General features: G+C 42.6%; 1 protein-coding gene across 1 annotated transcript in view; it reads left to right on the top strand.

Moving 5' to 3' along the window:
• Nucleotides 1-6,164: 6,164 nt before the first annotated feature.
• Nucleotides 6,165-11,115, top strand: part of pex7 (peroxisomal biogenesis factor 7) — a 69,533-nt gene continuing 64,582 nt past the window's right edge. Inside the window, exons 1-6 of the mRNA XM_075458912.1 lie at nucleotides 6,165-6,319; nucleotides 7,154-7,291; nucleotides 8,287-8,344; nucleotides 8,928-9,078; nucleotides 9,174-9,251; nucleotides 9,334-9,442. Of these exons, the coding sequence (XP_075315027.1) occupies nucleotides 7,183-7,291; nucleotides 8,287-8,344; nucleotides 8,928-9,078; nucleotides 9,174-9,251; nucleotides 9,334-9,442 (505 nt within the window). The 5' untranslated portion in view covers nucleotides 6,165-6,319; nucleotides 7,154-7,182. The remainder of the gene's footprint in view (nucleotides 6,320-7,153; nucleotides 7,292-8,286; nucleotides 8,345-8,927; nucleotides 9,079-9,173; nucleotides 9,252-9,333; nucleotides 9,443-11,115) is intronic.

Raw genomic sequence — 11,115 nt, 5'->3', positions numbered from 1 at the left:
CTATAAATTAACCTTTGTTTACGGCCACTGGCCCTAACCTGACGCTAGCTGTCAAATCACTGGAAGTTTTCACTGGAAGTACTGGCGCACACACAAAAGTTTGAACGTCAACCGCTCCACTCTGCGCGCTTTTCGGACTTCACGAAGGCCTACGATCTTTTTTTTTTGTCCCGCCCACTTCAAATCAAACCGTGATTGGTCAATTTCCCCATCACTCTCCAAACCAAAACACATAGCTTGGCCTTCCCCGAGATGCGTGAAGTCCTAACCAATTAATGAGCCGGTTAATCTTGCTTCGATAGAGATGGACGATTCTGATTGGATAGTATGTTTAGGGACAGTAACCCTTTCATTGCCGATGTGAATTTGACAGTAAACTTAACTTTGGAACATAGATTAGCGAGAATGTAGTATTGAATGTATTGTATTAAATTAAATTAAATGAGAGTGATTGAGTTTTTTTTATGTATACATATATTATTATTTAATATTAATATGTTTTTGTTCTGAATTTTTTAAGGCCTTCTCTGAAGGCGTAGAAGGCCCTGAGGGTTCCCCTTTGGGAGACTCTGGGGACTCTGGAGACACTGGGGACTCTGGAGACTCTGAGGACCCTGGAGACTCTGGAGACTCTGGAGACTCTGGGGACTCTGGAGACTCTGGAGACACTGGGGACTCTGGAGACTCTGAGGACCCTGGAGACTCTGGAGACTCTGGAGACTCTGGGGACTCTGGAGACTCTGAGGACTCTGGAGACTCTGGAGACTCTGGAGACTCTGGGACTCTTATCCTCCTGGACTTAACGGCGGCTTTCGATACTGTGGACCACAACATTTTGGTGCCAGTCCCGCTCTGCTGTCATATGGGGTTCCACAGGGTTCAATGTTAGGCCCCCTGCTCTTCTCTCTGGGTCCCATCCTGAGAAAGCATGGCATCTCTTCCCATTGTTATGCTGATGACAGCCAGATCTATGTGCCCCTAAGAAAGAAGGATGCTTTCTCTCTGAAACCACTTCTGTTATTTCTTTAAGACATTAAAGCCTGGATGTCCTTAAACCTTTTAATGGCCGTGCTTCTGTAACTTAGCTTATTCTGATTATTTATATACTTATTTTATCTTGTTTATTTGACAGATTTTACTGCTTTTAGGTGCACGTTATCTGTTTGGCACCTGGAAATGAGCTTTAATTTCACTGTATTTTACTTAAATTAAAATAACAATATTATATAATTATTATTTATATAATGTTATTATAATGTTATAATTTATTTTAATAATAAATAATAATCCATACAATGTCAGATGGATAGCCTACTTTATTTATCCCGATGGAAATTCAGGCATCCAGCAGCAATAATAACTTACTAAAGCAATAAAAATGTTTATAGGCTACAATTATAAACAATCTAAAAACAATCTAAAAATTTAAAAAACTATTAAATAAACAGTTTAAAAATATAAAGTATAAAGTGATCTCTGTTCTGTATTTATTTCACAGCTCATGTTACTAATTTTTCGTAACATTTGTCTGCTTATGTTGATGCTGACTGCAACAAATCTAATTCTGGTTCTGGTTCTGGTTCTGGTTCTGGTCCTGGTCCTGGTCCTGGTCCTGGTCCTGGTCCTGGTCCTGGTCCTGGTTCTGGTCCTGGTCCTGGTCCTGAGACACTTCGCGCATCGATCCGTTGGACGGACTCCGCCAGCTCTCGCTGGAGACTTATCGCGATACTTCCGGGAGGCCCAGCCGAATGGCGCCGGTGACGCAGCTGCTCTGATCTTCTTTTTGTGAATGACGTCACAAGGCAACGTTCGGTGCGAGAATCGTCATCAGATTCGTAACCTTAACTAATTTATTCCACTCCTGGCAGAAAGTTAACAGCCAGCTTACAGGAAACACCTGAGATCTGAAACAAAGGTTCAAAGTTTGTTGAAATGCACAAAAACATGAAGAAATTTCAGGCTGCAGAGAAGAACAAAGTCAGACACGAGAAGAAGAAAAGCACAGGAGTGTGCAGAGAAATGAAGAAGAACAACGCCAGAGTGGCCCCTCTGCAGCCGGTGATGGAGCCGGTGGAGGCCCCTCTGCAGCCGGTGATGGAGCCGGTGGAGGCCCCGCTGCAGCCGGTGATGGAGCCGGTGGAGGCCCCGCTGCAGCCGGTGATGGAGAACCATGAGCCGGCTGCACCACCTGAGGAGGAGCCCCACAGGGAGGCCGTGGACCTGGTCCTGAGGAGGCTGATCAACCTGGTGGTTCTAAAGTCGGAGACGGTTTCCTCCGCAGAGAGACTCCAGCAGACCCACCGCTGGCTGCTGCAGAAGATCTGGGCCGACGTCCAGGGCCGCGACTTTTATGTTTCCCCGGAGAAGATCAACGGCCTCCACGGGGCCATTTTTAAGCAGATCCTTTATCAAAGTGACACCCTGGACAGGCAGGCGCTGGTTTTATTCAACCTGAGAGATCCGCTGACGGACAGAATGATTGTGTCCGTCTTTAAGAAGCTTCTGCTCAGCCCCCGCAGGCCGGCTGTGAGCGGCTGCTTCACTCAGATGTGGAGGGCCGGCCTCCAGGAGCTGAGAGACCTGCAGAGCTGTGTGAGGACCCAGGCTGAGGAGGAGGAGGCAGAGCCCACCTTTGTGGATGATTACAGAAGGCAGGACGACCTCAGAGAGCAAGAAAAGAAGGAAAAGATGGAAAGCCGCAGGGCGGAGGTGGAGCAGCTTCTGCTGGAGGTGATCACACAAACTGTCCGTGACTCATGCCTCAAAGTGTCTCCAGAAAGTATGCGAGACATCCACAGGAGGCTGTTCCCCAAAGTCTGGGCGGAGATAGAGGGACACGACTTCTGCATCCCTGCCGCGAGGAAGCGCAAAGTGGATGAAATCTGCAGAGAGATCTGGAGGAACGGCTACGTGTCCCCCAGCGTGGCCCCGGTGATGCTGAGCATGAACGACCCGGTGGAGAACTCCAAGATCATCTCCTCCTTCAAGAAAGCGCTGCTGCAGCCGGAGGAGCCCGACGCACTGAAGATATATTTCCGTGTTTAAGAAGCTGAACACCTCAGTCCAACACCACCAGAGACAGAGAAGTGGGATAAATAAAAATGCTGAACATTAAATAACCTCTCTGTGTGATATGTCATGAGTCTGTACAGCAAGATGATTTCACCTTTTTGAATTTTCAATGACCAAATAAAGTTTTAACAAATCGTAAAATGTGTTTTAAAGACTCTGTACCCTCTTTAGAATAATTCCATCCAGATTTGAGCAGTCTAACTATTGTAGTTTCCGTACAGGACCTAGTTTATGGCGATCAAAATGCAAAAAAATGCAGTGAAATGGCCCTTTATGCCCATCCATTTAATTCGTGAATCGGATGCCAACTTCAGCGTCGTGTCTCTGGGCTTGATGTGGCGCTCATGTGCCCCCCCTGTAACACCCCCACATTTAAAATCAGTGCTCCACCCCTGGTCTGATTCAAAGACTTTTTAAAGAACCCAACAGCATGGATTCCATCAGTCTGTGACGCTTAAATAAAGATAAAAAAACATCATTTTCCTCTGTGATGGATCTCATTTGATCACTTTTTTGGGTTTCTCTCCACACAGAAAAGTTCATTTTAACTTTACATTTATCCTCTAAAGTTTACAGGATTTAATTTACTTATCTATATACTTATTTTATCTTGTTTATTTGACTGATTTTACTGCTTTTAGATGCACTTTATCTGTTTGGCACCTGGAAATGAGCTTTAATTTACTTAAAGTAAAATAATAATAACAATAATATGATATAATTATTATTTATATAATTATATTATAATTTATTTTAATAATAAATAATAATCCATACAATGTCAGATGGATACTTTATTGACCCCGAAGGAAATTCAGACATCCAGCAGCAAGAAGCTTAATAAAGCAATAAAAATGTTTATACAATTATAAACAATCCAAAAACAATCCAAAAATTTAAAAAACAATTAAAAAAAAAACAGTTTAAAAATAGTAACAGTAATAGTAACAGTAACAGTTTTTTGGGTTTCTCTCCACACAGAAAAGTTCATTTTAACTTTACATTTATCCTCTAAAGGATTTCATTTACTTATCAGATTACATCTAACTTCAAAATCCACCTGAGAAAAGTGACCTATTTCATGATGAATACGCCATATAAAATGCTTGTTTTTTTCTGTGTGTCCTTCAGAAAGTTGATCTAATTAATAAATAAATAATATTTATTTTATTTTATTTAGATAATAACTAAATAATCCATTATTATGGGCGTTCAAATAACATGTCAAAATGATTATGGTACAACATGGTGAACACCATCAAAATGCAAATCTCTATCAGTATTGAATAGAATAGAAAAATACTTTATTCATCCCCCAATGGGGGAAGTCAAGTAGCTCAAAAAATTATTAATATTTGCAATGATTGTATATTAACAACAATAATATAAATTCTAATAAAAATACTACTACTAACTGATAAAAATAATAATTAAAAAAATGACTAAATAATAATAATAATAATAATAATAATAATAATAATAATAAATAATAATTAATTAATTAAAATTTTATTTTTTTTTAAAAAGTATTGAGTATTGATCCGTTTTGATTCTAATTAGTCTTTTGAAAGGCATCAAGCGGCACTATGAGGTCACAGTTAAGGTGTGATATACTGTTTGTAGTACTGAGATATCATTGCTATTTAGCTGAGTACTTCCATCCAGATGTGTCTTTTTCTGTGGTTTGTGTGGTGTTGGGGTCTAATTTCTAACCAATTATCGTCAGAAAAGAGGTTTCCGCCCTCTGCTGGCCACCATCAGTAACTACAACCACAGTGAAGGTAATTTAATGAACCGAGCATCAGAATGGCTCAAAATTATAGCAAGTTAACTGAAATTTAACCTTTTAAAGCAAAATTAGCTTTTTAAGTTTAGATTAACGTGTGCACGTTCTATAAATATGTAAATGTAAATGTAATTTATTTCTACAGCCCTTTACAGACAATCTTTACGGTGTACCAAAGTGCTTTACAGCAGGTAATAAATAAAGAGAAGAAGAAGTAAAAACAAATAAAAACAATAAAAGAACAGTGAAAGCAATAAAATACAACAAAATCGAATAAGATAAAAGTGTCATCATGCTACTGGGTATTAAAACCATCCTAAATAAGCAGGTTTTTAGCCCAGATGTGAAGAGGCCCAGGTCAGAAATAAGACTCAGCTGGACGGGGGGCTTATTCCAGAGCCTGGGGGCAGCTTTGGGAAAAGGCTCGCTCACCCCAGGGTTTGTATTCTGACCTGGGCACTTCCAGCAGAAACTGATCTGCTGACCTCAGAGCTCTACCAGGACTGTTAAAAGCTCAGATAAATACGACGGGGCGAGGCCGCTAAGAGCTTTAAAAACCAACATTAAAAGTTTAAAATCAGTTCTCTAAAGGACAGGAAGCCGATGGAGGGAGTTAAGAACAGGAGTGATGTGCACACGTCTGTTGGTGTTGGATAAAGACGGGCAGCAGCGTTCTGCACCAGCTGAAGGCGGCTGAGAGAAGACTGGGAGACGCCCACATAAAGAGCATTAAAACAGTCTGACCTTCAACTTATCAGGGCATGGACGGCTTTCTCAAGGTCATGAGGACTTAAAAACATTTTAACTTTGGCCAGGAGACGCAGCTGGAAAAAACTAGTCCTGACGACATTGTTAATTTGTTTTAACTCCTGATTTTATCTGATTTTATCTATTGTTCTCATTTCTTTCTTTTTTGTTTAAAATTTTAATCATGCTTTTTATTTCTACTGTTTTAATGTATCTGTAAAGCACTTTGAATCTGTAGTTGAATTGTGCTGTACAGATAAACTTGCCTTGCCTTGTCCAACCTCAGATCAAAGGTCAAAGGTCACTCCTAGATTTCTGACGGTTGAACTAAGCTTTGATATGTCAAAAATATGTCAACTATAACGCGTTAACGAATTCAAACATTTAATTAATTAATTTATTTTTCATCAGATAATGATTTAAAACGTGTTTTTTGTGTTATTCTCACTGTGTGACAGCAGACTGCGCAGCTTGGGTTCTTTTCTGGAGAAACTGCGCAGCCACATCCGGGTTACCGGGTCAGCTGACCAAAACACGGAAGTTTCAAGTTGCGAAGCCTTCAGCGGGCTGAGTGAGCAGCGTGAGGGCAGAGGAGCAACTTTACCCCATAAATCTCTTCTTTTACGGATTTACGAGCCGGTTTTAACTCGTTTTAAAGGCTGAACGCGACGCTGAACCCGGAAACTAGTCTTCTGTGACTGAGGCGGCGGGACGGTAACGTTTTAAAGAGCTCCAGTGGCTGTTTGCTCTGAAGTTAAATGACAGCAGTCTGTGTGACAGTGACAGGTTTTCATCTGTGAACCTCTTCAGATCACAACACTGCCACTGAAATGCCTTTTTCCTCCACACTGAGACCAAATCAGACAAGATTTAGACTGAAAACTGCTAAACAAACTCCTTAAAAACCGTTTAGTTTCTGAAATAAAGAATTTTTCACTAATTATTTTATCTCATGAATCGCATAAAACCTGCAGAGAGCTGAAACTGATTAAAATGCTGCTAAAATTTAATTATTATTGCAAAACCAGTCATATATCAAATCAAATCAAATTTATTTGTAGCACATTTCATGTCCAAAACAATTCAAAGTGCTTCACATAAGATAAAAGCATTGCAGCAGGGAGTGGAAGAAGCATTAAAAATGCATAAAAGAATATAAAGAGAAACAAATCAAATCTTTTAAATGAATTTAAAAGCAAGCAACAGTACCGTGCAGATTTCATGCATTGTCACATGAGAAAATAAATGTTTTTAACCTGGATTTAAAAATGTCTATATAGAAGGTGAAATAAATACATTTTTCTGTTTTGGTTTTAAACTGCATTCATTTAAGCTTGTTTTTTTTCATTGAATGTAAAAACAGACACAAATTGTTTGATAATCAGCCACAAAACTTGAGTTTTTCTACAAACTGCTGCTGTTTTTATGAGGTTTTTGATTAAATTCTCGGTCATAAAGCAACAGAAATGAAGTGTTTTATTCATGTGAAATGATGTGAATAGGTCTTTAAAGCTAACGGCCGGCTCTAACTGTCCTCTGCACCTCCAGCTGGACGCCCAGCGGAGCCGCCGCTGGTGATGATGAAGGCGTTTCGCAGTCCGGCCCGTCACGGCTACGCCGTGGAGGCGTCTCCGTTCATCCCCAACAGAGTGGCCTGCGCCGCCTCCCAGTACTACGGAATAACCGGTCAGTCAGGAACGCTCACAGCTGGATCAGAGACGGGAGAAGAAGGGCTGTTGTCTCTTCACTGATAAATCCTTTTAGTGGCTTAAAGGGACAGTTCGCCTCTTTTGACATTAAGCTGTGTAACATCCCATATCAGCAGCATCATTTCTGAACATCTTCTTACCCCCTGCTGCGTCCTGTGAGCAGAGTTCCAGCCTCGTTTTGGTGTTGATGAAGGTAGTCCGGCTAGTTGGCTGGGGTTTAAAAAATAAAGCGTCTTGCTTCTCAGAACAATATGCGTTCAACAGAGTAATACATTTGCATCACAAAATGATTCTCCAGGAAAAAGTCAGACCTCACAATCTCTTGGCCCTATTTTCTCTCCCTTCGTATCACTGCCTGCTGCCGCCTGCCGACAGCCGCGCCTGTTACGCTGTTTGCTGCTCGGAAGCAGGGGACTGCTCGGTCTGCACAGTCTGCACAGCAGGTAAATAAAAGGAAAGGAAAGGAAACAAAAGGAAAGGAAATGAAAGGAAAGGAAAGGGAAAGAGAAGGAAAGAAAACAAAATGAAAGGAAATGAAAGGAAAGGAAAGGAAAGAGAAGAGAAGAGAAGGAAAGGAAAGGAAACAAAAGGAAAGGAAATGAAAGGAAACAAAAGGAAAGGAAAGAGAAGAGAAGGAAAGGAAAGGAAACAAAAGGAAAGGAAAGAACGCATATTGTTCTGAGAAGCAAAACGCTTTATTTTTTAAACCCCAGCCAACTAGCCGGACTACCTTCATCAACACCAAAACGAGGCTGGAACTCTGCTCACAGGACGCAGCAGGGGGTAAGAAGATGTTCAGAAATGATGCTGCTGATATGGGATGTTACACAGCTTCATGTCAGAAGAGGCGAACTGTCCCTTTAAGGAAAAAGTCCGTGTTGAAATCTGTTGTTCAGAACGTGTTTGTCATCCTGAGGGCTCAGAAGACGTTTCTGGTGAAATCCTGAACCAAAGCTCTGTGTGTGTTTGCAGGTTGTGGCACGCTGCTGGTTCTGGATGAGACTGAGACCGGACTCACTTTGGTGAGAAGGTAAAGTTCACAAAGTCCGCTTCACAAAACAGAAAAACTAAAAAAGTTGAGAGTTTTCGTTTTGAAAAGGGACCAAAATGAAGCGTTTCCTCCTCGTTGTTCCAGAACAGCTCTGAGTTTTAGGGGAAATGTGGCGGGATTAGGGTGAATCTGATCCTCCAGGTGTGTGTGTGTGTGTGTGTGCACTTGTTTCTGTCACCGTGGGGGGTCCTGTCACGGGGAGCCCACCAACAATGTGGGGCCCAAATTCCTGAACCCCACATTGAAAACCACTTTAAAGCAGCTTGGGATGCTCTCCCAACATGCCTCATGCATTTTTTTTTTAACTTGGCCCATTTGGTAGCGAAAAACTAACATGTAAAATAAAGTTTCAAATTGTGTTTATTGAAAGTGATTTTTATTATCAAGATTTTTTTTGGGACTTGCCTGATTTTTTTCATAGCTCTAGGACCACTAGAAAGGGTGGACCCCACAACTCACTAAACTCATGTCGGTCCTGCAGTGGGAGGTTAACCAGGATGTGTGTGTGTGTGTGTGTCTCTATGTGTGTGTGTGTGTGTGTGTGTGTGTGTGTGTGTGTCAGCTGGGAGTGGGGGGACGGCCTGTTCGACGTGGCGTGGAGCGAAGCCAACGAGCACGTCCTGGTGGCTGGCGGCGGGGACGGCAGCCTGCAGCTGTGGGACACAGCCAATCCGCTCGCTCCGCTGAGGGTGGCCAAAGAACACACACAGGAGGTTCGACTCACACACACAAACACACACACACACTCTCACGCACGCCGTCTTTGTTCCCGCCTTTGTTCCCGCTGCTAACCTCGGCCCGTGTGAAGGTGTACGCCGTGGACTGGAGTCAGACCCGAGGAGAGAACCTCATCGTCTCCGGGTCGTGGGATCAAACCGCCAAAGTGGTGAGAGTCGATCCTGTCGGTGCCCTGCCTCCTTGGCTTCTTTCCTCTGCTCTGACGGCGTTGTTCTCTCTGCTCCCTGAAGTGGGACCCGGCCCTCGACAGGTCCCTGGTCACGCTCGGAGGTCACGAAGGGGTCGTCTACAGCGCCATTTGGTCTCCCCACATCCCAGGATGCTTTGCATCGGCCTCAGGTGAGCGCAGACACGGGAAAGAACGCAGAAAGTTAAAGGAGCCATGGCATGAAATGTTCACTTTTTAAGGTTGTTTAACATTAATATGAGTTTCCCTAGCCCAGGGGTTCCCAAACTTTTCCATGCCAAGGCCCCCCAAGCAGTATTAGCTTCTGGCCCCCTTTGCAAACCACAGACAATGCATCAAAATATGTAAAGAAACATCAACTTTTAGAAGGTATTTTCTTTCTTTTCTTCACTGACAGCAGCTCTCTGTGTGAATGCAGCCTGACTAAATGCTCTTCTTTACGTCTGAAGAAGTCGACCGTTTTTTCGGACTCTGCCGGATGTTTTTGTATCAAGTGACGCTGAAGTTTCGAAGGTTTTAAACACTCATTTGAGAGGGTCTCCAGACAGAGGACGCATTTTTCTGTATGTCTTTAAAGCCAAACATAATGTATGCTGCCTCATACTTTCTGATTTTAGTCGGCCAGTTCTTTCGGTCTCTTCCAAGTCAAAAATCTGTCCATTTTGGCTGAGCTACCTACATGCTAGCTTAGCTTGAGGAGCAGAGCAGCTTGAGAACAGACGCAAACCGCCAGGTCTACGATGTTTTGACTGGCAGCCAATCAGAAAGACAAGCATGACAAATAACATTTCGATATGATGTATTATTATAAATTGTATTTTACAATACTGATTAAAAAAATGTGACAATTTTTTATAATGATGTTTAAAAAAAATTTAATTCTATTGTTTTATTTTTGCATTTTTTTCTTATCTTCACTCCAATTTTCTGAGGCCCCCCTAGCGCCCCCTGGCGGCCCCCACTTTGAAAACCACTGCCCTAGCCTGCCTGCGGTAGCCTGGGTGCCAGCCGAACTTAGCCCCGCCCATAAAAGATTTGGTCGGGAAGTTGGGTCTGGCTCTGCTCAGTTGGGAAATCATTATGCCCGACCAAGAATTGGTCGGACCAATCAGATTGCCAGGGCGGGCTTTATACGATGATGGACAGATGATCAACAGGGACATTATCGACTACGTCACTAAAGAGCTGAACATGGCTGCCGCTGGAGAGCTAGGGTGTGTAGATTCTGCCATCGAGTCTGTTCTACAGGATCTCCACATTGCATTCATTTTGAAAGACGAACAGAGGAACGTGATAAAGGCTTTTATCGATAGAAAAGATGTTTTTGCCGTCCTTCCTACAACAAGTGTGTGTCGCTTAATCTACGTCACATACTACGTTGCTCTGATTGGTTGTAGGTCTATCCAATTGATCGAAGAGGCATTTTTTCTCCTGGTTCGGTTGAAACACGCCCCATACTCAAAACTCTATTGAGCGGTATCAGACTCACATTCTGACTAGAATCGTGAGTATGACGTAGTCAGGCTATGCCTGCGGTCCCCCAGTGGCTAAAAATGACGATAGACCTAAACCATGCACTGGAAATTATTCTCCGCCTTTGGTAATGTGACCATGCAGATGGCCTGATCGGGAAAGCTGCTGCTTATGACGTCGAGGTTATTTCCCTCCAGAGCCCATATATGGCTATGCCAAAACTGCCTTGCCCCCCCCACAGCTCTTTGGCCAAATGAACCTGGATCAGTACCAACTCTCTTTGGCCCAACTACAGACCTCGGATGAGTAATTAATTTAATGCTCTATAATTGTGTTGCTTTCCTGTATGTAC

The sequence above is a fragment of the Odontesthes bonariensis genome, chromosome 24 (genome assembly GCF_027942865.1).
Source record: "Odontesthes bonariensis isolate fOdoBon6 chromosome 24, fOdoBon6.hap1, whole genome shotgun sequence".
Taxonomy (NCBI): Eukaryota; Metazoa; Chordata; class Actinopteri; order Atheriniformes; family Atherinopsidae; genus Odontesthes; species Odontesthes bonariensis.
The sequence above is the reverse complement of the archived record's forward strand: the minus strand, read 5'-3'. Positions and strand labels throughout refer to the sequence as shown.